Raw genomic sequence first — 27,624 nt, forward strand, 5'->3', positions numbered from 1 at the left:
ACAGTGTATAATCAAATTGGATATTATAGAACATTTGTATATTGCCTTATTCCTAAATTTGTCAAAGGGAGGATCTCACCTTGAAGACAAATCCATCTGGGCAGCTGTGCTCATACTTGTAAGCTTTGTACACCACCAGGAACACTATGCAGGTAAGAAATGCCAGTGCAAAGAGAATGAGAACTGTGACCTGCAAAAGAATGAAAAGTACAGTATTATTTTTAAGGGAATTACATATGGTTCCAAATTTATCTCAGGGAGACTAGACTGTTGTCATTAAAATGTTGCAGGATTGTTCTATCACCATTACAGGCTATTACTGACAAGATAAAATGATAATAATTGGCCTGACAATTCAGTATGGAATATTACAGAAAATTAAGAAAATTGGAGCTGGTCATTCTCTTCACCGTATCCCATCCAGATAACAAAATGAATCATAAGACGATATTGATAGAACTGATGCTGATACCAGCTCCATGCAAGTGCATTAGAAAACAACATAACAACCCAACCAATATGGTGCATATTGCATTTTTGGCATGGACTGATCACGCTGCATGCCTTAGTAAACTCTAGCATGTAGTTTTTCACCTTAAAAACTGTGCTTTGTAGACAACTATTTTGAGCAGCCTTGAACCTCTGGTAAACCAAAAATTAAGTTCTGCAGCATAATTTATAAATGAAAGAAGAAGGCAATGTAGACAATATCAAGTGATTACAAATTAATACAAATAATCAATTTTCACGACTACAAAACATTATTTTTCCATGCTTCAAGCAAGATAATGTAACTGACTGTGAAATGTATTCATAAGGGGGATATCTATGATGGTGTGATCTGTATCTGTACACAATATTGAATGATGGTCCATTAGTTCCAACATCTGGATTGAAACCCACAAGAGATCCAATGGTTCGCAAAGCTTGCAACTATTAAGATAAATACAATCTTAAGATTCTACAAAACAAGAAATCAAATGTGGCAAAGAATACCACACAGTTCAAACTGCAAAATGCAAACAAATGCACACAGTTCTCTACTGTTAGGAAATGAATGAAATTACTATTCTACTGTTCCTACTGAGGTTAGAAAAGAATTGACTGCAACAGGTTTTCAATTCATAGCTTTATATAGGCCATTCCTTTATGACTATTATTTATTGGTGATCTTAATTATCACTAACATCATTTAAAACAAACCACCAAAAAGTGATTCAAAAAATGTGCAAGATGCCTCTTTAGAACTTTAGCTGGGAATTTGAATATTCAGGGACAGAAATGAACCTCATTGTTTCTTAGGGCCTAGATAGCATGCTATATGATCGATGCACATTTATCCAAGGGTGCAAGGATTGATAGGCGTTGCTCCTTGAGCTTCATCAACATTCACAAGGCGAGACACTGATTCTAGGCACATTCTCTAAGAAAGACTTCAAATTTCAAGCAACCTGGCTCAGACAGGTCCTGCAGGGTTGCTCGAGCAGGATATAAGGAGCTATCTGATTTTATAAATCACTGGGCTAAATGTTGGTCAGTGAGAAATAGTCAGGCATGAAGCACAAATCATTAGGGGACTCCAGTTGCAATGGTGCAGAAGTCGGAAAAGAAGCCACAGCAGAGGTTTCTCTGGCTAGGACTGTATAGAAAACAATTGAATCAGACAGGCAGAAATTGTCTGAATTTCCTGAAAAACAATAAAGTAAACTAGCAGACTGTGCCGAGAAGATGCTTTCCCTCTATGGGGGAGTCTAGGATCAGGGGGCATAGTCTCAGAATAAAGGAGTGCAAATTTAAGACGGCTTTGAGGAGGAATTTCTTTTGAGGGTTGAGAGTCTTTGGAACTCCTTGCCACAGAAAGCTTTGGGGGCAGAGTCCTTGAATATATTTAAGGCTGAGATAGATAGATTTTTGTTTAGTAGTGGAATCAAGGGTTCGGGGCAAAAGGACAGGAAAGTGGACATGTCAAACATCAACGTTGAATCATCAATCATCCTAACTGAATGATGGAGAAGGCTCGAGGGACTGAATGAACAGCCTAGTCCTGCTTATTTCTTATGGTCTTCAATGTTTAGCTTCAACTCCAACACAGCCAAGAATGCATGAAGACACAAAATGGCCAAAACCTGAAAGAAGTGTGCACCAAACAATGTTTTACTGAGCATAACCTGCATTTTACAAAATATATTAATCTAATGTGCCAAATTAGGAAGCCTGTCATTGATTACAATCAGTCTCCATGAAAGGGAGCTCAGTTTTTAAAAAAAAGACAGAAAAGTTGCTCTTCAGCATAAGTATTAGCAGAGCAAACATATTAACCATCAACAAAATGGTATTTTGGACAGATGGTTTGTGTTACTGTAATTTTAAAAATAATAGCAAGATAGTGATATGATCATGTTCTACTCAATGGGCAGATGAACCAAGCAAATAACATATAATAAATAATGTGAAATTGACAAAATAGCTGTAGTTTAATTTTATACCGAATTGTACTTTACCCCAAATTTCCCTTATTTCTGTAAGGTTCAGGCATCTGAAACCTAAATGACTGCATTTTTGATTCATGTCATTTTTTTTTTAAAGTTTTAATGGCTTCCTGCACTATAAACCTCAGGCCTTCCCCATAAAAGGGTTATATGATTTAAATTTAGATGAATTGATACTGTGTGTTGATCAGACTCCATTCTCTAAATAATTTTAATTTGTCAGGAGCCCTCAAATTATTTTGTGTAATGAAATGCATATATCAGTGCCAGTTAACTGTGATTGGATCTAACGTTGCCAATATACAGACAACAGAAGGAAATGTTTCAAACAGACACAGGATAAAAATGTCCAGGTCATCTTATTCTCATATATTACTGGATCAACAATGTGCAATGCAGTTGAATGCCAACAGTGCTCGTCATCTATGGAATATTGACAGCTTGCATCAAAAATGTCCCCTGTGGTTGAAAATGCAGTTGTAAAACATGTGTGAGGTCTGACCCCAGGTGTAATAAGGAGTCACCATGAGGCATAGCGCAATAGTGCCAGCTTGATGACATATGATGCATACCATATGCATGCACTGATGCCTGGCCACAGGGTCTGTCACAGCTGTATTTCTGTCTGTCTATCTTAGAATCACCCTGATCAAAATCATCCAAGTCTATCTGACCGCAACATCATTCCAGTTAGCATGCAAGAGTCACTTATCGAAAATCCATCGCAGAGAATTATATTTTACTACCAGAGAGCTCACAGGTCCTATAATTGTTGGATTCATCATTGTTCAGCATGCCTTCCAGATACGAATCTTCCTTTTCAGATTGCATTTCTGTTTACTACTGTGTGAAGAACAGGGTGGCCACTCAGTCATTCGAGAAGACCATCAAAAATTGCTGCTCAAAATTTGAGTGTAGTATCCTAAGGCATGTTCAAATAAGTCAAGCAACAAGTAAAAGTTCAATTTAATACCAAAGATAGAATTTTCCTTTGCTTTAAATGGCACGGGCAATAGCAAGAAAACTAAGAAAATAGAGCAAGAATAAAAAAAAAACAGGTTCCCAATAAGAAAACAAGTTTCCAATTCTGTATTTGGGAAATAAATAAGGAGATCTGAATTGAGTGGTGACTATCTTATTTCCACATTGTTGCATCTCATTAATAGCTAGGTTTGCCTTAGTTCTATGCAGCTCCCCATTCCCTTCCCAAGAAACTAGACAGAGCCATTCCCAACATGGTAAAGCGATTACCTGGCAGCACAGCTTGTGGTTTGCTTCTCTGAGCTTTCATCCAACTTTACCATCACCAGTATTTGCTTGCATGCCCCACAGGCACCATCCTTCTTCATCTTTCTTCCCTGCAAGTGGCTATTGCCAAATCACCAGCCTCAGCACATTATCGTGGATGATTTTGGACCAGCTCACATAACACTTCAGCCCTTCAGGATCTCACTTTGGAGGTCAGGAATATTGATGATTTGCAATGCTTCTGCCAGGTTGCTTTATGCACAGACACATCTCATGCATCTAGATAAGATGCATCTTGTGCCACTTAGTGAGTGAGTGCTAGGAAAGTAAGCTATGTGCTAGCTTAGAGGCTGATAGCCCCTCTCGTGTGTATTGTTTTATACTGTATAAGCTCCTCAGTCCTAAGTTACAGGCTACCAGTTTCTCTGGTTTTATTGCTACTTAGCGCAGAGAGAGAGAGGTAAGCAGATGGTCTTGGTTCAGAACACAGAACAGTCGAGCAGATAAACATATTGCTGTGAGGCACTACACTGCTCAATGCTACATCAATATAACATCTACAGCATGTGCCAGCAGACAGCAAACAAAGTGCGTGCACTTTCATCAAATGGTCATGTTTGAAAGTCAGGAAAGCAATCCTTAGTGGAGTGGAGGGGGTCTATGGCCTGTAGCACAATAGTTAGTCAAAGGGATCATCCAATCTCTGCAACCAGCCTGGATTGCAGGCACATTATTCTTGGATTTTGTGGAGACATCAGTCCAGGGTTTGGGTTGAGCTGTGCTCAGTTAAGGCTGTCTTCCCAAATCAGTCCAGGGGATGAAGCATGGTCAATCCTGGGATTTTGGATAATAATTGTAAGGGATCTCAAAGGGGAGAGTCTTGTGAAGCCCTGGGAAAACGTGGAAAACTCAAGTTGGTCTTCACTGCACAGAGCAGAAAAAGGGAGTGCTGATGGTGAAATGGAGAATTTAAGACAGAAGGGTAGGATTTTAAAGAGCATAGCAGGTGACAGGAAGCTGGGAGACGGATTTTCCCACAAGTCACAATCACTCTAGACTCAAATGAGGAGAGTGTCTGCCAACTCATGTGGCACGGCAGCTCACAAAGCCATGGGCTCAGGGATTAAACGGGGAAGATTAACCCTCATGCAAAGCAGCTGAACAAAAATGGGGTAAGCGCGAGTAGTACATCAGGAACACAGGGACACTAACATAAAACACTCACATGAACACAAAGTTGAATCCTTGGCATCTTTACACCAAACTCAACTGCACAAAAGGGAAACAAAATTGCTGCCACTGCAGGCAAAATAGGTGGAGTAAGTTACTGCTTTTCTCTTCAGAAGTGGTTGCCAAAATTTGCATGTGAGACCCTGATAGGGGCAATTAATCATGCATCTACTGATTGTATAATGCCATCCATCTGCCATCAAATTGCACTCAATTGAAGGGTCCATTTTTTTTGACATCCATTAACCTTGAAACTTATGACATCAAGCAATCATAACTGCTACATACTTTATATTAACTGCGCCCCTCCCCACAAGTAATGTTAGATATACAAAGCCATGCAGGTACATGAGAAAAAAAGTCTCACTTAGCTTTGTAATTTATGCATAACTTTTCACATCTGACAGTAGAACACATCACATCAAAGCTGCCACATTCTCACACGAAAGTATGCAATGTGAAAGGGTGGTTCTATTTGATAAGGGAGTACTATCACTTTTTGTTCACTCATGACATGGGCATCAGTGGCTGGCCAGCATTTATTGCCTGTCCCTACTTGCCCTTGTGAAGGTGGTGGTGAGCTGCCTTCTTGAACCACTGCAGACCATGTGCTGTAAGCAAACCAACTATACTGTGAGGGGGGAGTTTCAGGATTTTGATTTGGTGGCTCTAAAAGGAAGAGCAATATATTTCCAAGTCAGGATAGTGAGTAACTTGGAGGGGAACTTGCAGGTGGTAATGTTCCCTTGTATACGCTGCCCCTGTCCTTCTCACTTCTTTTTATGATGGAGAAATCCCTCAGTGTAGCATTAGCGCTTTGATCCGGCAACATATATCTGCATACGGTTACAAAGTTCAAAGTTCCTTATCTAGAAATGACAAAGGCCTCCTTGCGAAGACAAAGCCTCCAAGCCACAAGGTATGAAACTCTAACACGTCACAATATGCTATTTTATTTCCAACATTCCCTGAAGATTATCTGATCACTCATCTGAGATGGAACCAGTACTTGGAGAATTTCTTGTAGCCTTATTAAAGAATCAAACTACTGCGTTAAAGAAGATATAAACTGCAACATTGTCGCCAAGCCAGCAAAAAGAACTCCCACGACTGCCACACAGCCTCCAGGATGGAGAGCTTGCAGATGAATATCTCTCAAAGAGGTAGAGAAGAATGATTAGATCCCAGATCTACCCTTGTTGTCTCTAACCATAACTGTCAGAAACTCAGTGCAAGTGCAGACTAAGGATGTCCTTGGCCATCATCACTAAATTGTATCCGTTGCTGGAACAGGACTTATGCTCAGAAGAACTTGGCGACTATCTCATCCCAGTGCCTGTCAAACCTTTATACCAGCAGCTTGTTCCAAGGACCAAGTAGGAATCAGCATGGCATCTCCTAATCCTCAATCCATAAATGCATCCAAGATGTCAATGATTCCAATTCCTCTAGATCACACCTGCTTACAACCTTCCCCCTTTTCGAGGAGAATCATACAGCCAGCGCAGTGGGAGTCTCCACCATCACTGGCTTCCCTTGGTGTCAGTTGCTATAGACTGCTTTCATGTTGCTTTACTGTCCCATCACCAACCTGCGGTTTATCAACATAAAAGGATTCCACTCTATTTTCATCCAGCTCATCTGTGATCATCAAGGTCAGATTCTGGAGGTGCGTCCCAAATATTCTGGAACCACCATGATGCGTACTTACTAGGGATATCACAGGATCCTGTCTCCTTCCAAGGTCCTCAGGCCATATAGGGATTGCTGTTGGGAGACAAGGGCTATTCCCTCCAAACATGGCAGATGGCACCCAGATTGTATCTCCATTTTGCATCAATGCTGTCCACGGTTCCACCAGGGCCATAGTGGAACCCTCATAAGCCTCATTAAAATGAGTTTTTCACTGCCTGGATCACTCTGGCAGATGCCTCATAGTAAACGCAGAAAGGGTGTGCCACATTAATGTTGCAAGATGTCCTTCACAACTACAGCTGACAAAGGAGAAGGGACGTTCAGGAGACTACGGCACAGCTATGCAATGTTGAATGCAAGAAGGGAGAAGGTGCTCAGGCCCTCAAATTCTTCTCCTGTGTCCTTAACCAATCTCCACACACGTCACATGGGCTGCTACCACAACCATCCTATTGTCAGCTACTAATGGTCTGCATTAGCAGCTATTAACCACCCCAGGTTGACCCTTACCCAATCCTTTTTCTATCCAACTTTTGTTCTCTTTGTCTGGTCTCCATCTCCACCTCTCATTTACTCCTCCCCGCTTCCCCAACCCCATCTTCGGTATATATACTAACCTTTTCCTAGCTACAAGAAAGATCACTAGAAATGTTAACTCTGCTTTCTCTCCGTAGATTCCACCAGAACTCCAATTTCTGTTTTTGTTTCTGATTTTCAGCATCTGCAGTTGTTTGGTTTTTTTTTGATGAATGAGCTGAACTTGGACTTAATATCATTGTGCCATTGTGTACCTTGTTGCTGCTTATATGGCAAACAACCCCAGGTCAGTCCACAGTGCCTGGTTATTGCTGCATCCCTCGAACCTTTTAAATGTTGAATAAATGTTTTCTTATTTATATAATTCTATATGTAGTATCTTCAGCTGATCCCACCTTAAAGTATCTGAACTTTACAAGTTGTAAGTGTTCGGAGACAGCAGTCACTGAGACAGGGCAGTAACGTGGCATGGAGCTGAGTTTCGGTAGCTTTTAAAGCTTCAGTCATCATATGGTATCTGAATGTTACAGTCCCTCATGATAGGCAGCAGGTTGGGAGCAACTGTGAAGCAGCTTCACTACACCCTTCTATCATTCACAGAATCCCTACAGTGCAGAAGCAGGCCCTTCGGCCCATCGAGTCCACTATGACCCTTTGTACAGCATTCAGCCTAGACACATCCCCTTTACCCTAACTCTGCATTATTCACGGCTAATCCACCTAGCCTCCACAAAGTGTACAAAGTCACCATTCTCTGGCGCCATCTTAGTATACAAAAGACAGGATTAAAAACAGAAGCAGAAATAAGAGAAACAGAAAAAAGTAAAAGGAAACAGCTAGATCACTCCCCTACCTCAGCCGTGAGTCCTTGCTGCCAGAAAAACAAAGTCCACCCCTCAGTCTGTGAACACTCAGGTGTCCTGAGTCCCCACATGGCACCACAGCTGGGATAATGTAGTCTCCATTGTCAGGTACACGGGTTCAGCCATGGCCTGGAACCACTCCTCCACCACTGGAAGAGTCAAGGAATTGACTGTTTGAGAGAGATGAGCAATGCTTGGCCACTACAGCTTCTTTAATCCTTGGGATGTCTGAACAGCCTGCTCATATAGCAAATGGCACTACCCTGACTCCCCAAGAGGTCGAAGTCCATCATCTCCTCTCATCTTGCCATTGATGCTGAACACCAATTGCTACAGCAATGGATGTGCTGAACCCAAGTCTCCATGGCAGTAGCCAGCCTGAGCAAGCTGAGGCTAGCATGGTCCTGATAACGTTGGTGCACTCGTCCGTCCTACGATCCAGAGTACTGATTGTCCTGATAAACCTGCCTGCTGACTATGCATCTGAAAAAGTTGCTAATGGCTGAGTCCATGGGATCGCCTTCTGCTTGGAGTTGCACAGTTGCCCAGTCTCCGACAGTTCTCTCGATGCAGAGAGCTGGGGCATTTCCACCTCGACTAGCTGCGGAGATGGGTCAGTCACAGGCTCACCAGATTGTGCTCCCGAGTCTAATCTAGAAAGAGAACCCATTCAGGGGAGTCTCTGAAGGGTGCAGGTGAAACCCATGCCAGTGCATTCTTCAAAGGTTCACTAGTGTCCTCCTGAGAGGCAGAGGTTCAACTGAGCATATGCAGTGCTGGCCTCTTTTTCACTGTAGCTTGCTTGTTCACAAGAGAGGGAATTGGGTGTAAAGAAAAGGGAGAAAAGCTTGTTCAAGGTAAGAATGAGTTATTGCTAGCATTATTGTGAGAGTAGTGCAGAACAGCACGATGAAGCTCACTAGCTTGTTTATCCACAGAGGTCTGTATTCCCACATCAATAGTCATCCTCTTCTATAGCCAAGTCCAGCATTTTCTCCTCATACCAGATATCCACCACTCCAATGCTGCTCTTGGCCCTCTCTACTCAGTTTTATTCTTTCCCTCCAAAGCGTAAAATTGAGGGAATCTGTATTCTGGAAATGGATGGGATAGCAGTTGGTGGTGATGCAGGAGAAGGAGGTGACAAAGTGTCCCCAGAGAGTGAGCAGGAAGTACAGGGAGCAGGGAGCAGGGAGTGTTAGCGGCTTGGCAGGATGATGCAGGTGAGAGCCGGTGAATAGACATGTTGCATACAGTAGTGAGGAGTTGCAGTCCATGGGTCTTGGTGAGCAGGAGTAGCAGAATTGGAGGAGATGTGGGCCTGTGAGAGAGAGATGGAGGTGAGAAAATGGTCGGTTAGCTGGACAGCTGGTTTACCCATGCAGGGTGATGCCCAGCAGTGTGGGTTCTGTTCCCCTACCAGCTGAGGTCACCATGAAGACGCTGCCTTCTCAGCCTCTCCCTTTGCCTGAGGTGAGGCGATCCTCAATTTAAACACCGGCAGTTCTCTTTCTAATGACAGAGCAGTCTATGGACCTCTGGGGTTTACCCTTCAGCCTCTTTCCTGCAGGGCTGTGTATTATATCTGAGCCTGGAGACCACACTGACCCGAGCTGCTCTCTGTCCAGGTTGGCTGCACCTAGTGGTGTGGTCTCCTTTGGCAGAATGGTGGCAACTGCTCTTTGCTTGGTCACCCCCATTCACAGCCACCTCCAGGTCTCTGTTAGCAAGACGGGATGCCAGCTTCCCTTTCTGGGCCACGCTTTCGTCAGCGATGAAAGAGAGTACTACAGTATGCGGTGGTTTCTGGCTTGCAGCATCTGATGTGCTGTGGAGGTGACGTTTAAAAGACCTAAGAGCGATAAGCACTTTCGCACTCCGGTTGCGTGAGCTGGGTGTGAGAGAGGTCAACTGCGTTATGGATGAGCTGTAGAGCAAACAATTGTGAGAGAGAAGTTGACATGGGTTCTGGCAGACCGCCCACCAATCTCCCCGAGAGAAACACTTCAGCAAAATAAAAAAAGGGTAAATTCAGTCCTATGTAAAAAAAAATGAAGTAGCAAAGAGCTGTATGCATGGAAGTTTGCTTGCTTTCAAATATGGAATATTCTAAACAAATCTGTCACCCTTAACTTGTCTGGCTGATATGTTACTCCAGACCCACGGCAATGTGGTTGACTCTTAACTGCCCTCTAGGCAATTAGGGATGGGCAATAAATTCTGGCCTTGAAAGAGATTCCCACATCCCACGAGTGAATAAATAAAAGGAAAAGTTTCAGTGTGTAGAAATAACACACAAACACGTACAAAATAATGTTCTACAGCTTACTTTGTTCTAAATATCATATCTGCTACAGATGGAATAAAACAAACTAAATCCACAGCTTGGGTGATAGTGACCACATTATATATTTAGCCATGTTTAAAATGCACATCCTAACACATTTTGTCTCATAAATTCATGCTTTACATTGTAAAAATCACAATCAAAATATATTAATGAAACACATGACTGTAGAAATTACATGAGTTTCATTTAAGAAATATAATCCCTTGCAAAAACTAGAGTCTGTTCCTACAGACTTGCTGGATTAATTAGTAACTACTTTCTGAGCATTTAATACCACATTTTGTAGTATCAGAGTCACTCTCATCAGCTGAGATCTGACTTGAATGTACAGTAAACTGTGTTTTATCCGGCACTCCATAACCAGAATTTTCTAGTAACCAGAATTTCCTTTTTTTCAGAAAAAAGCCAGTCACATTCGATATTCAGATAATGCATTCCTTAACAAAGTAATAGCAAACAGGAGTAGATTGTAAATCTGCACAAGATATTCTTAAGCTTTAATTCGATTCATTACATTATCAGGTCGGTTTTGATTATTCTTTTAGAACAAAGATATACTCCTTGGAGCAACTGAGAATAAAATTGACAGCTCAATTGTTTTTTTAAAAGAGAAAAGCCATTCAGAAGGTCATGGAATCAGCTTTGGTGTCAGCCTGGTATTCAGTTGTGGGGTTTGTACTGTCGTGCCCTGCTTTACCAGAGCTTTTTGACTCCCCAAATACTTTCCCTCTCTGCTCAACCCTTCAAAAGGCAATTTGTGCCCAGACAAATGTAACTCCCTGTTATATCACTTTTTCATTATCCAGCACCACCTGGGCATGCCAGATAACACAGACTTTACATCCTCAGGTAGGATCCTGTTCCCATGGCAAATCTCTGATCGAATGTTAAGCAATCTGCTCAAGAAAACCTTTTGCCACAATACCGATAATTGAAAGTTTCTTTTCACGTTAACAAAATATAAGCTGTTCACAAATTTAAGTTATACAAATAACACAAATTGCATTTTATGCTTAGATCTGAGTGATCAGATTATTCAAATTGAAGACATTTGAAGTAAGACCAGACTGCATTTTAATTTCTCAACATCAGGGAAAAATAAGACACATGAACAGACGCCAAAAGTTGTATGAATTTTTAACACAAAGAATTGACAAACTGCTATAAATGATTCACACAGGAAGTCACCCCCTGTAATTATTCACAGAGGAATTCTCCCCCCTCCAAGCAATCACTAGACTTGGTTGTCTGATACTTCACAGTTGATTGGAGGAGCTTTCAACAACATGCTTTCCATCTGGAGATGAGGACTGTACACCCCCAATATACAATGAAACAAAACTGCAAGCAAGCTAGAGACACCCTGTTCCTACCAAAGACATGTTGCAGTGTGGCTTGGCCAACTATCAAAGCACAGTTGGACTTCCCCTTCTGTCTCGCAGTGTGGCACCAAACAAGAGAATTACAGCGACTTGTCTAAGATTCACTGTAAAATTTACAATCGTCTGCCAGCAGAGTTTATTAATCAGAGTTGTTAACAAGATCTCCACATCACTGAATAGGAACAGTGCGACATCTGAGGTGATTGAGACATGCAAAAACCTACAATGGAAGCATCTTACCAGATTTTTATTCAGAAAGCAACTTTCAATGCAAAATGATAAAAGATAATTCCACTGGGCATCAAATATGTCCCTAGTTGCAAAATCTTGAGGAATTACATCAAAATATAAAACTTCCATATTCAGTTGTAAGTGGAATATGATATATTCAGGTTAGAAAGAACTCCACAGGCCTATCTCTCTCTATGGTCTAAATCAATCTAGAGTTCAAATCTTGCTCCCATTTTGCTAAAACACTTCTTGAACTCCTGCACTGAATACAAAATAAAGCAGATAGTTAATTCCTTACATCTCCAACCTTTCTCTGTCTATGTTTTATCAATATTAATTGGGCTTTACAGCGCAGTGGGTAATGTCATTATCTCTGGGCCGAGTGCTCCAAGTTCAAGAAACATTTCAGAGCTGCTTGGCCAGGGTAGAAATATGCAAGACGTGATTTAATGTTCCCAATTAGCCTTGGGAATCCTAGCACCACTTCCACACTAGACCCCAGTGGAAAAAGAAAGGTACTGTGCAAAAATAAAAATCAATACAACCATGATTAACCTTGTCTGAATTTTCTCTTCGGTCTTCTCTATATTCCAAACAAACCAGCTGACAAATTCATCCTCCTCTTGACATCAAGGTCTAGGCCCGAAACGTCAGCCTCTCTGCTCCTATGATGCTGCTTGGCCTGCTGTGTTCATCCAGCCCTGCACCTTGTTGTCTCGGATTCTCCAGCATCTGCAGTTCCTACTATCTCTTGACATCCTCACTGGTTGAAAATCATACGCACAATCTTTTTTTTGCAATAATGTCTATGGCTTGAAAATCCTATTTTTGTGACTTTTATCACAAGGCTTTTAAAACCCGGAGTCTACGGTCAACAGCTTCAGTTTCTTTTTCTCAATCTGACAGACGTAACGGTTAACAGCCAGGTGCAATCTTATAGGGGTCTGACTGACATGGGTATTTGTGGAAGAATCAGATGAGAAGTCTAGCAAGACCTGTCTCGAGATCAGGACAGACTCCCCGCATCTTTTAATCATTAAGCCAAGCAGCAAGAAAAGATTCTTGCCAGGCAGGATAATGTACCCATTAAAGGAGGGGGGGAATAGCTTAAGAAAAAGGCATCATTAAAGCTACAGCATACTCAGCTACCTATCTTACCAAACAGGCCAAACAAGCTAGCCATCAAGAAATCTCAGCGTGAAACTCAGAGCAGGTACCTAGGGACTTCAGCTTGCTGCTGACTACGAAGAACTTTCATTTGCTCAGCATGAAATACTGTCTCAGACACGATCCATGCAATGTTTCCTCTACGTGTGTGCAATCACCCCAAGGTTCTGCACATGATGATGTGCCCACGCACATATCACAACATTGACTTCTGGTTCCAAAATTCATTGCTGCACACAGAATTTGAAAACCTGCAATGGGGTTACTAAATTGAAAGGTACAATTCACAGACATTGGCTTCTGACATTGGCCAAGCCCTCAGGACATCTCCTTCGTTCACTTACAGAACAATTAGAAGGAACAGGCTTGCATTGCAGGGTGCACAGCCAACTAGCATGGAAAGGCTGCTGCAAGGAGGTGTTGTACACAGGGCCAGGCACCCAGCTCACTGACTGGACCGGGCTGCACCTCAGGGCTGCTCGCTTTTCTCCCTCATGTAGCTCCTTATTGCATTCTCACAACCATGCCTTGCCTTGCCTTGCTTTGCTGTGCAATGCCCTGTTAGCACATTGGTTGCTCAGTCAGAGCCAAAGGCTATCAGCACTGTTGTATTGATGTGGCATTAGTCTAACATGTAGCTGCCGGCACAGCCATCACATTTTGTTTCTTGACGATGAGGTCAGCGCTACAGCGTGGACTGTAGGATTTAGGAACATAGTTAGCTTCCCCCAGGTGCAGGGTGCCATTGACTGCACACACTGAAAGGACTGTATCACAACGCTACAGAATTCATCAACAGGAATGGGCTCCATTCCATTTATGTCCAGGTGATCCGTGATCATCATTTACCACTTCCTGAAGGGGTCTGCCTACTACCTTGGCAGCAGCCACAACTCCTACATCATGGAGTACCCTCAGGTAACTGGTACATTTGGAGGGTCCAGATGCCTTACAAGGCTGGTTACTCGGAGACAAAGGCTACCCTCTGCAACCATAGCTGACGCCCATCATAGTACAAACCTCTAACTGATGCAGAACGTAGATACAATGCTGTCCATCTTCAGCTGGGACCCGTGACAGAGCAGACAATGGGGCTGCTGAAGATGCGGTCCTGCTGCTTAGACTACTCTACAGTGGTATATTCCCAACTGAATGTGCCTCATCAAACCAGGGAGCTGTGCTCTGCACGATGGGAGCAGACAACAAGGTAATGTGCCGAATGCTGAGAAACAGGGAACAGGAGCAGTCGTTGGAGGTGGTTAAGGACCTCGGCAAAAAGGAAGTGCATGACAGAGCTCAGTTCCATTGGGTGCTACAAGCCAGATAGGACTTGACTGGTGCTCGCTTCTAGTAGCTGAAAGCCGGTTGCATCATGAAACATTAAACTGCTCCGATCAAGATGCCAGCAACCGGCTTGCATTGTGGGGGCAAAATGTAGTCTCCATGCATTTTGATTGTGTTCACTTGTGGTGACTGCAAATAAAAGCTCACGTTTGGAATTGTCTGATCACTTGCCTCCACGTCATGTTCCTCGACTGCAGCATGATGAGACGTGGATGTCCAGTGGACATTGGGGCAGGGTGTTGGTGACTTATAGAGAGTGTGTTTAGATGGGATGTAGCTAAGGACAAATAAATTGTATGAGCTAACATTTAAAAAGTATGTAGGGTGAGAGAATGGGGTTGTACGTGCAAGGGAGTGTCAGCCATGACGACTATGTTCATGAGCTGCTTTGCCATTACATTGTCAGTGAGTTGCAATGCCAGATTGCCAACAATTGTCTAGGTGCCCTGCAGCCTCTTATGGATAATGGACACAATGGATACCAGTCTTTCCACAGATATGCAGTGACTGGCAAATGGTTCAGAGAATGGCACATGGTAAGATGGGGTTGCAACAAGGGCAGAGTTGGTAAAAGTTAATGAAATTTGCCCAAATTTCATCTCACTAGGCCTTGCAGCAAGCAACCATTCAAAAAAAAAGCCATGCACCTTCCACTTAGTGAAAAAAATTCACAACCTCAGCCAAGCTGGCCCGAGTTAATTGAACTTAAAACAATGAGAAATCAACAGATTTCCAAAGCTTAAGGCCTACGTCGAAGAACTGATGGTAATGTCGCTAATAATGAAGTCACAGAGTCATAGAGATATACAGCATGGAAACAGATCCTTCGGTCCAACTCATCCATGCCGATCAGACATCCTAAATTAATCTGGTCCCATCTGTCAGCATTTGGCCCATATCCCTCTAAACCCTTCCTGTACCCATCCAGATGGCTTTTAAATATTGTAATCGTACCAACCTCCACCACCTCCTCTGGCAGCTCATTCCATACACACACCACCCTCTGCATGAGAAAGTTGCCCCTTAGGTCCCTTTTAAATCTTTCCCCTCTCATCTTAAACCTACGCCCTTTAGTTTTAGACTCCCCCACCCTGGGGAAAAAACCATGCCTCTCATGATTTTATAAACCTCTATAAGGTCACACCTCAGTAGAGTGTTAGAGGTCAGAGTGGGAGGATGCAGAGGTCTCAATGTTGTAGGGCTAGGGGATGTCACAGATGGGGAGGTTCAAACTTATTGAAACAAGAATGAGAATTTTTAAATCAAGACATTACTCAACTGTGAGCCAATGTAGTAGGTCTGAGGGGGTAGATGGGTAAACAGGAATTGTTCTGGTATCAAAAAGAACAAAAGAAAGAGGATGTACAGCTACAGAGGTTGATTCATTCTTATCCTACTAATGCAGTGTACAATCCTACAACAGGACAATCGCTGACTGAACAACTAGAGCACGCACATTAAAACCAAAACAGGACAGTACAGGTAATTCTCCTATATCACGATAGTTGTGTTCTAGTGTAGCCTTGCGGTATAGAAAATCGCCATAGAAAATTGCATTATAGGGAAATTGCTAGAGAAAATCACTATAATTGTACAGCAGAAAGTTTGCGTTATCCAACCAGCATCCATTATTCATCAATAGCGTTACAGCCAATTCACGTTAACGAAACACGTGCTATAGCAGAACTACCTGCACTGGAATGGAGATAACATTAACTGGAAAGATTCAAATAGGAAGTGGATTTAACCACCAGCACCCAACAAGATTGGAACATGGTGGTAAAGACTCTGTTGGCCGAATGGCCTCTTCCAAACTGTATGATTCTATAAGTGGTTAACATCATGCTGTCCAGAGCAGGTACACGGTTGAACACAGGGAGAGGCAACTGTGGGTGGGTCCTTTGATTTGCACTGGGAACCCATAAAGGAGGCACCCTCCCCATTTCAATGGCCAGCAGCCTGTAAGGTCTAATCCGTCAGGGTGAATGCGGAGCACTGAACCTCTCCAGCCACCCACTGGATCTGAACGGTGATAGAATGAGACACGTAAGTGGGCTGTTAATTGTCCATGTAAGGGCCTCAATTCGGGCCACAGATGTATAGTGCACCCATCACTCACAGTGACAGACACACTGCACTTGGCAAGGAGTCTTATTTTACAAGTCCATCCATCTGACTTTCTGCACAAGGATGGCTCATGAAGTTCTATTCCATTTCTTAGCTGATAGTAACCTACCTGTTTCTCCGGGTTGAGACTCAGCCTTATAAATGTAAAAATAATGCATCATGTCTCTCAAACAACAGAAAAATAAGTTAGCTCACATGGTGATAGAATGTACATTCCATACATTTTCAAAAGGTATATCATAATCTAATTTGGCTTTTTTTTGCAGTACTGAAGGAGTGCTGTATTTCAGATGTAGTCTTTCAGATGAAACTTTAAACCAAGGCCATCATTATCCATTCAAATGAATGCTGAATTCAGCCAAAGCAAATCAAAATTGCTAGTTCTAGATCTCAAGAAAGCTAGATTTGCAAGGATGGCTAAGGACTTAAATTAGGTTCAATGCTTAACCTCATACCAGGATGGCAATATCCTTGCTTAATAAAGGAAGCTAGGAAGCCACAAGAAAGGCAAATCGCAGAATAAACCTAAAGTGGCTAACTATACAAGAACAAATCAGAATTAACCATAGAAAATGAAAACAGGCATAAATGTAAAACTCGTATAAACATAAAAATCACTAGAGAAGAGAAAAAAAAATGATAGCTGCAACAACAGAATTATTTTAGTTCTGTCAGGAGTCAAAGCGTCATTAACGAATCATACTGACCCATTAAAGAATTCCTCAGCTTTAATTCAGGTGGACTCCCAAGACATGGCAGAGAACTTAAATAGCTACTTTGAAAGACTGTGTATTACAACACACAATGCTTAGTTAGCAATCATACAGCAGACTGTTAACTGCAAAAATATTGCTGTACAAATGCAGGTCAATACTGAAATAACTCCACAGAGGCTGGTATCCCATTATCAAGTCACCCTTTATTTACACGTGGAGAGTCTTTGACACTGATCCAACTTCCTCAGAGCCAGCGCTCAGAGTGTCAGAATGTCTGACACCCCTGTTCTTATCTATCAGCCAGAGGTCCCTAATTAGACCAGGTTAACAGCCCCAATCAGGGAACTCATACTATAGAGGTCCACCAGGCTGACCTCATTACAATCACTAAATATATTGCATTCAATAAGGGGTCTTGAAATATGTAAGGTTACTAGTCCTAATGGCATTCACCCAAAGGTGTCCAAAGAAATTAGAATCATGCTTAATGAACCCCTATCATTAACGTAACAACAACACATTAGGTTGCGGGATTAGTTCCACAGACTGAAAGGAGATCCACATATTGTCAATACTCAAAAAGAGAACAAGCCATAACAAGGAAACTACATATATAATTAACACAATTTCGACAACATTAAAAGGTACTCAGTACAACTGCCTGGCTGAAAAGGGGTTATTAGACATGGCCAACACAGCTATGGAAAAGATGAGGGTTTATAAAACTGGTTGAATTTTTGAGCAATGTATGTGATCAGTTGTTGTAGCCAGTCTTGTTGGTATCATATAAGTATATTTTCAAAGAGCTTTGACAAGGTGCCATGCAATAGGCTATTAAATAAGCTAAAGTCCAGTGGGATGAGCAGTTAGATCTTGGACTGCATAAATTATTTCCAACCTTATAGGCAGAGGATTGTTATTAAAGGGTAATGGAGCTGCGTTGAAAACAATTGCTGACAGATTTCCACGGGGATCAGCGTTACAAGTACAGATACTGACTTTCCTTTTTTTCGTTAATGACCTGCCTGAAGGCACTGGGAGAAACTCTTTGCCAGTTTGCAGAAGATATCAAGATTTGTGATAAGTGCTGTGGCTTTAGAGGAGAAAATGACTACAATTAAATCTTAGTACTATACGAAATCACAGATGTGTTATGTTTCAGGAGGCCATTTGGGCCATCATGCTTCCACAGGCTCATTAAATGTGTGTCATTACCTTGTGCCAATCATCTACTTATTGCCCATACCATTGCATGCTATTTTTTATCAAATGATCATCCAATTCCTTCTTGAATGCCTCGAATGGGCTCGGACATGTCTGACACATTTTTATTATGGGTAAATGAAGTGTTATATGCACATGCAGAGATACTATCTGAACTTGTGGACCATGCCCCACACAGGAGATCATTGGGCAGGGATTAAAATGCTTGAGTTCCACCATACATCATTGGGAGGTATAATGGGCCAGCTAACCCTTTCCTCTGTCAATTTAACATATTTATATATCTGTACACAAATGACTAGTTAAGACAGTTCATCTATTAGTCTCAACATTCATTCTTCAAACTACACGAGAAAAATTATCAGTCATTTCCTTCATTGTTGGTTGTACAACAATGCTGTGCATTAAATGGGTGTCACATTTATCACCAAAGCAATTATACTTATACCTTAAAAATGCTTACGGATCAAATCAAGTGCAAAAAGGAGGGACTCTTTCCTTCTGATTGACAATGTGTGACTTAAACATTTAGTCAGCAGAAATGGTGAGGGGTCTGGGCAGTGCAATACTAGTAGCATAATGTCAAAGTGCTTGGTGTATCACAAGAGTAAATTTAACTAGCTTAGCAGAATTGTCAACACCAAACTCATCTTCACATCTCTCAAACTTCGCTTAATCCTGAAGAGCCTGACTTTAGCCCAGCTCTAGCAATTTTGTTCACCCTTGCTTCCAAAGCCTTTCATCCAGTAACTACACTCACACATTTAACACCTGCTAGAGCCCTCACAACTACCACCACCCACATCCCACTCCCAACTTGTTCATGTTTTCTAGTTCTTCGTTTCAGCATCCAACAATGCTATGCTACCTTTCGAGCAAGAGAGACCGAATACAAGAACACAAGGAGGGCCCATTTTAAAATTCATCAATAGAGGATTTCCAGCACATCCTTGTCCAGAACAGAACAGCTTCTCATCTATTGTTCAGATACCAACTGTGTGGAACATTATAAAAGTACTAATGGAAAAAATCCAACACTTAAGGGAGTCACGTTGAGCTCAGACGAATGTAATAAATTGCATTTATGTCTTTCTATTAAGTAATATAATACATCCCACCCAGACCCATCCCCTTATAACCCACCTAATCTACACATCCCTGAACACTATAGGCAATTTAGCATGGCCAATCCACCTAACCTGCACATCTTTGGACTGTAGGAGGAAACCGGAGCACCCGGAGGAAACCCACGCAGACATGGGGAGAATGTGCAAACTCCACACAGACAGTCACCCAAGGCTGGAATCAAGCCTGGGTCCCTGGCGCCGTGAGGCAGCAGTGCTAACCACTGTGCCACCATGCCGCCCATATAGCCATCTTCTGCTATTTTGCAACTAGCAATTAAAGAGAATGTGCAAGGGACTAGAAATCAGTATGGTACTGTGGGATGATCAATACTCATGAAGTTTTCTCCAGCATCAAGAATCATTTTCAGCAGTGGCAGCATCATGATCATCATCATGCAATTATACAGTGTGTTTGATTGTAAAACATCCTCACAGAAACATTATCAAATAGAATTTGATACATGAGGAAATATTAGGGCAGATGAACAAATGCTTAGTTAAAGAGAAAAGGTTAAGAAGCATTCTAAGGGGTGGAAAAGACAGGCAGAGAGATTTAGACAGGGAGTTCCAGAACTAAAGGGCCTAAGAAGAGAGAGAAACTTGAAGAAAGAAACCCTATCATTTTCAATAATCACGAGGTAAGTAATGTTACAGGTCATGCAAGAGCCCAGAAAGACTGCAAAAGTGGCAACCAAGAACTGGAGAATTTAAAAAAAAACTCCTCCTACGTGGCACCCTGACCAGTCAAATCAGGTAAGATAATATGGCTGATTTATCTGCCTCTGACAGTAACTCAGGCATGGGTTATGACAGTTGTAACAGCATTAGAACAGTGAATAACTTCAAAAGTACTTGGCTGTAGAGTACTTAAGGATACTCTGCGGTTATGAAATGCACCACATATCTTTTCAAAAATGTACACATAAACCTCAACTATTTCAAAGAAAATCATCTAATATTTTAAGATTGTTAAAGTGTACTGATTTTATCCATACATTCTCTGATCAATTAACCAGTGTTTAATGAAATTGTGCACTGTACAATAAAGCCAGAAATTGATGTGAATTTAGAAAACATTTGCAATGACTATGTAAAATTAATTTTTTAGCAAATGTTCTACTTCACTGCAGACAAATGAAATGGTACTACTATTCAAACAGAAAAGTTAACATCAAAAATACACTTTTCATTTACTGAGGGCATCCCAACGTAATTCACAACCAATGAATTGTAGTCAATGTAAACAATCACAGCAGTTAATTTATGCACAGCAAACTTCCACATGTAGCAACTAAATAGATGATCAGTTTAGGGATGTTAAAGTTGAGTTCAAGTGAGAAATGTCGAACAGTACAATTCACCTCCTAAAGCGATATCAGATAGTAGACATTCACTACTGCAGTACTGCACTAAAGGGTTATCCGACCAATTCCCTAGAGGGACTTGAATCTCTTAACCTTCTGCTGCGAAGGAGATAATGTATTGAACTGAAGTTTCACTTACTAAGCATGTAAGATTTATGCAGGCTGTGTCTCATTGGCGCAGAACCTGCAGGAAAACCCACCTCTGAATACTGTCCAAATTGGAGCAAAATTTCTGGACATCGAGCAGTTTATAAATTGTATACAACATTTCATAAATCTCAAAATCCAGCCTTTCTCAATCCAGGCGTGACTAAGAAACTGTTGAAAATTCAAGTAATAGTAATCACATAGAAAAGAAGTCTCAACAATAACAATCATTTAGAAAAGCCTGAAAAGTGATGCAGTAATGATGTATCTTTCATGCCATTTGAGCCAGTGAGACAGTGGCATAAATCCCAGGCACCTGAAAGGTGGCGTTTCATGCTGATTTCACACATGTATTGTGTTAGTATGGGTTATTACCAGAACTGGCCTCCATTTTTCACATCCTTGCCAATATAAAACTTGTAATGGATGTGAGAACAGATGGAAACAAACTGCTCAAGTGGAGTAGCTAAAAATCAGGCCTTTCAAACACAGGATGCAAGAAGTTTTTAATTGCCTTCTTCATTAACGAAATTGCAGTTCCAAGTAAATAGTCTCACAGTCAGTAGGAACTGCAGATGCTGGAGAATCTGAGATAACAAGGTGTAGAGCTGGATGAACACAGCAGGCCAAGCAGCACCAGAGGAGCAGGAAGGCTGACATTTCAGGCCTAGACCCTTCTTCAGAAGGGTCTATTTCTGAAGAAGGGTCTAGGCCCGAAACCTCAGCCTTCCTGCTCCTCTGGTGCTGCTTGGCCTGCTGTGTTCATCCAGCTCTACACCTTGTTATCCCAAGTAAATAGTCTCTAAGACAAGACCATCAATGCAAATCATTTGCAGAGAAACAATAACAGAGCATCTTAAAGACCATATACTACGTCTAACAGATGCTAATTGATGTAGGCCTAAACAAGCACAGAAGTTAAATTATAGTTCACGGATATATTTGACTTCCATATCCCTGTTGAATCTCAGGAGTTTCTCATTTGGTATTTAGGGCACTCTGATATGCAGCAGGGTCACTGCTCAAACAGCAGAATCTTTTTCTCCAAGGTGTTCACAGCAACCTGAAAGGCTGTATCTGGAACAAAGGGCTGGGGGAGGAGGCGGCATTGTATCTGACATTTCTTTTCCAAAGTATGTTCACTGTCTTCTTTCCAAGGTGATTTCAACAATCGGAACTGAATAGCATACCACCAGCAATAGGTACCTACTGGCCTCCCAGAAAAGGGCCACCAGTCAGCATTCAGGGAAATTTGCAAAGAAAGGGTGCCCAATGAATTAAACGCATCCATTTTCCTCAGGAAAACTTGCAGGGCCTCTTGAGCTTCATGATTCTCTTCACATGCACTCAACATTAAAACGTACCCACTGTGCATGGGCTTAAAATGCCTCTGGAGCCCCAGTGCTGTCAAGAGGGAGTTCACAGCCTTTGAATTTACATCATAACATTGGCAGAAGCAATTTATCCTCCACAAGAATGCACTGTGTGACTCAGGGGTTGTTGGAATTTGGGCTGTCAGATTAGCCATGTGTCCAGATGCATTCCCTCCAGAACCAAAGGGCAGGCTCTAGATGGTTTTCTAGCATGAATGATAATCCAGGACAGTTAAATGCCCAGCTATCGGGTTTTACAAGTGGGAAAGGTTAAAGACTTCCTGCTAAGTTACTCTCAGATTGTGTGTAGTTTGTAAAGTAGGGAGAAGCAGATATATTTGATAGAAAAGTGCAGCTTGAATGCAGAACACTTTCATACAAAGATTTACACACGGTTCTCCAAAATTGGATTTCATACACAATTAGAAATACTAATCAGATCAGGCCATACTATCTTTCACCACACTGATTATCCACAGAACCCATTATTATTATCATTGTTAATATAAAGGAGTGATTCATAGGTGAAGGAACATCTTGCAGGAAGTTGTGTTCAGAAAATTACATGCCACAGTGCTCAATCTATTGTCCATTAATTAAAGACAGCTAGGGCCTGGCTAGTTTCCATTCCAATATTGCTGATGATCTAACAGTAATCTTCTCCCTATTAGGAAATCATTCCTATGGATTAAAAATATTGTACATTTTTCTGTGCAATTTGATAAAGGTGAGAGAAGGAAACAAAAGAATTATAAAGCAGTTAGCCAAATGTTTGTTGTCAGGAAATTGCTAGAATCTATAAGTCAGGATAAAGTGACAGAACACCATTAAAATTCTTAGCTAATTAATATTCCATGCTGATAAACTTGATAAAAAACTACAAAGTGATATTAATAGATTAAGTGAATGGACAATACAATGCTAAATGGACTTCAACGTAGCCGAGTGTGAGGCCATCCACTTAGTGCCAAAAATGGACACAACTGAATACTTTCTAAATGGTGAGAATCCACAAACAGTGGAGATCCCAAGAGATTTACGGGTCCAGATGCACAAGTCATTAAAATATCATGAACAAATGCAAAAATATTGTAAGAAACCCAACAAAACACTGGCATTTGTATCTAAAAGACTAGATTACAAGGAGGTAGAAGTTATGCTACCGCAATTCAAAGTCATGGTTAGACCAAACCTGTGAAGAGTTTGGACAAGGAAAGATACACTTACCTTGGATGAATATTGGATTCCAAAGGCTAAATTTCAAACTTAGCGTACACAAACTAGTGTTGTATTCCCTGGAAGTTAGGGGGTTTAAGAGGTGACTTGATCCAAGATTTCAATACATTAAGTGGAACTGATTGATTGGACCAGGACCGAGGATGTCCCTAAAGGTTAGAGTCAAGCATTTCAAGAGTGTTTTCTAGTTCTGCTCCAACCCAATCTTCTCACAAACACACAATGCTTACATTTTAAGTCCCAGTTCTGGGTGCCAGATTATGATCCTCAGATTTCAAACAATCCATTAGAGATTAGCTACTGTACACATTAAATTATTATATGTAACAATAGTCAGCAGATCATAATAAAGTCATGAAGTAAGATGGTGGTAGAAGCATCTCGGGGGGGAAGATAGTCAGAATAGGAATAATCCTCAAATATTAATATACCCCTTTTTGTAGCTTGTCTAAGCCTCCTGGTTATTCCTTAAAATTCACTCATTTTGCTACATTTAATGGACCATCTAATTTTAATACCTATGAACTGTAATGTAGAACAGGTGACAAAAGGTGGCTGGGAAATTAGGACAATTCCATCGATCAAAGACAATTACCTTGAACCTCTCCGAAACCCCGTCAGTGAAGCTGATGGTAAATTCAGCAATTTTAGGTGCTTGGAACTTGCCTTTCTTTTGACTTGGCTGGTATTCTGCCCGTGTTTTAACTATAACCTACAAGGAAGAGAAAATAAATCAGCCTGGCACGGTTATGCGTTCTGCTAAAGTAAGTACATATCAGCTAAAATAACACAAACACTCTTCATCTCCCACAGGATAAAGCTATTCAAAAAACAGCCTGACTATACACAATATCAATTCCACTATATTGTTCTCTCTACTTATAAAATAAACTATTTTTAGGTGAGACATTCAAGCAAGGATTCACAAAAATTCAAATGTGTGTACTTGTCTTCGATATGTCAACAGTGATCAAAAGGTTTACCTGATGTATTAGTATCAATACGCTACAAAAAATTACTCTAAAAACAATACGATTCTTGCACAATGCTTGTATTTCAGTATCTTAATTGGTCTTCACTACTAGCACAAATGTAACCTGTAACCAATGGGCCTTCCTTTTAGTGCTAGAGATCAGAATTGTCTACGGGGAGAACACAATCATTTTATTCTGCTGCCTGCATTCACTTGAATCACATTTATGCATTACTGGATCCTAGAGACATCTCCGGTACTGCTTAAAAAGGAGCCAATTTGTCATCAGCCTTAAACGATCTTCCGTACTGAGTCATGTTAATTAAATCTCCACTCCACGCTCTGACTGTTTTGTGATCTGCCTGCAATGCTGTGGCATTAACCCAATACTTAACACAGGCAGTGTTCTCAATTTCACACTCTTGTTAACTAGCTTGTTTAAAAATCATTTCATAAACACAGGAAATTACACCTTCAGGGTGCACCCATAACCCTGCCAGTTTCCTGAAAGCCTGAGACACTGAATGTTTCTTATAAAAAAGCAGAGAGTACTGGGAAGCGCTCAGTAGGTCTGGCAGGAACAGTGACAAAAGGAAAAAAGCAAAAAACATTTTAGGTCAAGGGCATTTATTCAGGGCTCCTCTTCATCATAAAATAGAAAAATAAAGTGAGCACAGTTCTACCTTGCTGGATAGTCTTTGAGCCCTAACAATTTCATAAAACAATTGTCAGGCATGTCCAAACATGTGTCACAATCCAGTTCTGCCACAACTCTGCTTCAAAATGGGGACTGGGTGACCGCTTTGCAGAATTCCTCTGCTCTGCCCACAAGCATGGCCCCAACATAAGGGCTGCTTGCCATTTCAATTCCTAGTTTTAGGGCAGCACGGTGGCTCAGTGGTTAGCACTGCTGCCTCACAGTGCCATGGACCTGGGTTCAATTCCACCCTTGGGTGACTGTCTGTGTGGTGTTTGCACATTCTCCCCGTGTCTGTGTGAGTTTCTGCCGGGTGCTCTGGTTTCCTACCACAGTCCAAGAATGCGCAGGTTAAGTGAATTGGTCATTTTAAATTGTTCAGGGATGTGCAGGCTAGGTGGGTTAGCCACGGGGAATGCAGGGTAACAGGGATAGAGTAGGACGAAGGATGCCCTTCAGTGTGGACTCAATGGGCTGAATGGCCTGCTTCCATACTGTAGGGATTCTATGATTCTCATGCTCACATTTCAGTATATGGTCTGCTGCAATATTCTGGTGAAACCGAACACAACCTTGAGGAACAGTACCCAGTCTTCAAATTGGGTACAATACAACTTTCTGGACTCAACACGGAGTCCAACAACTTCTGATTGCGAGCTAAATCCTCAGTTTTGCTTTTTGTCCCCCCCCACATTTTTCTTTTCTATGTACCAGTCTGTAACTTAGTATCATACTTTTGCTTTTAGAACCGTCCTTTATTTTGCCATTAACACTTAACATAGCCCAATGCTTTGTTTCTTTCATTACAACCATCATTACCACTCATTTCTCTTATTGTTTGACATTTAAGCTCTTCCATCCTAAACTATCCCCACCTTCAATTTTGCTATACCTGACCCCTTCACCACCCTTTTTTTAAGAGCACAGAAGCTTTCACTTGTGTCATATCAGACTTGAAATTCTGCTTCTCTGGCCACAGATGCTGCCAGACCAGCACTTTTCCCAGCACTTACTGCTTTTATTTCTAATGCCATTAAATGAGAATGCAATTTCATCACTTACACCATATATTTTTGGACATTGAAATAAGTTACAAATCTTAAAATTGCGTTGGAAAGAATGCACATTTGTATTGTCATGGCCAACAATGAAAGGTTAACAACAACAACTTTCATTAAGCTATTGCTCTTGACATAGTTAAGCCTTCCAAAGCGCTTAACAGGACCATTATCAAATAAAACCTGAAACTCAGATATGGGCTTGAACCTAACACACAAGGTCACTACAACCAAGACCAGTTCTGTCCCTGCCAAACATTCAGAGCTGAACACTTTTTGACAGGAGTGGTTGGATAGTAAACAGGAGCAGAATTCATGGTTGCCTTTCTCTCTTTTGTCTAGAGGGTACCAGGTCCAATTCAACCCTATCAACTGCTGACCCAGGTGAGTCATATATACCCACATGGAGCTGGTCTAAGAAGCTCAGGAGTAAGCTTGAGAGCGAATTGATCTGTAAAGTCATGGGCAGAGGGGATGGTGAGAGAGGAGGCTCACTCACTCTTCCCTTATTCAGAGTACTAGTTCACACGGATCGTGTATGATTGAGTCCAGAAAGTTTCTGTCATGAACAGGATGACGTGTTTAGGGTGGAAATGTCAAACTTCAAGTGGTGGGGTCGCTTCTGGAATCCTGTGTCCAGTTCCGGTCGCCAAGTTGTAGGAATGATATTATTAAGCTGGAGAGGCTACAGAAGAGTTTTACCAGGATTTGCTGGGTATGGAAGGTTTGAGTTATAAAGAAAAGCTGGATAGGCTGGAACATTTGTCACTGGATTGTAGGAGGTTGAGAGGTGACCTAAAAGAAGTTTATAATATAATGAGAGGTATAGATAGGGTTATTGGTAGTTCTCTTTTCCCTAGGATGGAGAATTTCAAGACTAGGGGATACATTTTTAAGGTGAGAAGAGAAAGATTTAAAAAAGACATGAAGGCAGTTTTTTTTTTACACAGAGGGTCATTCGCGTGTGGAATGAACTTTCTGAGGAAGTGGTGAATGGAGGTGCAATTACAACGTTTAACAGACATTTGGATAAGTACATAAACAGG

The 27,624-nt window shown here is 41.5% G+C and overlaps 1 protein-coding gene across 2 annotated transcripts in view; it reads right to left on the reverse strand.

Moving 5' to 3' along the window:
- Nucleotides 1-27,624, reverse strand: part of nsg2 (neuronal vesicle trafficking associated 2) — a 61,480-nt gene that overhangs the window by 13,042 nt on the left and 20,814 nt on the right. For both annotated transcript variants that reach the window (XM_020537335.2, XM_020537336.2), the window contains exons 3-4: nucleotides 24,446-24,562; nucleotides 80-190 (exon numbers count right to left, since the gene is read on the reverse strand). In XM_020537335.2, the coding sequence (XP_020392924.1) occupies nucleotides 80-190; nucleotides 24,446-24,562 (228 nt within the window). The remainder of the gene's footprint in view (nucleotides 1-79; nucleotides 191-24,445; nucleotides 24,563-27,624) is intronic.

The sequence above is a fragment of the Rhincodon typus genome, chromosome 1, assembly GCF_021869965.1.
Source record: "Rhincodon typus isolate 14 chromosome 1, sRhiTyp1.1, whole genome shotgun sequence".
NCBI classification, from domain to species: Eukaryota; Metazoa; Chordata; class Chondrichthyes; order Orectolobiformes; family Rhincodontidae; genus Rhincodon; species Rhincodon typus.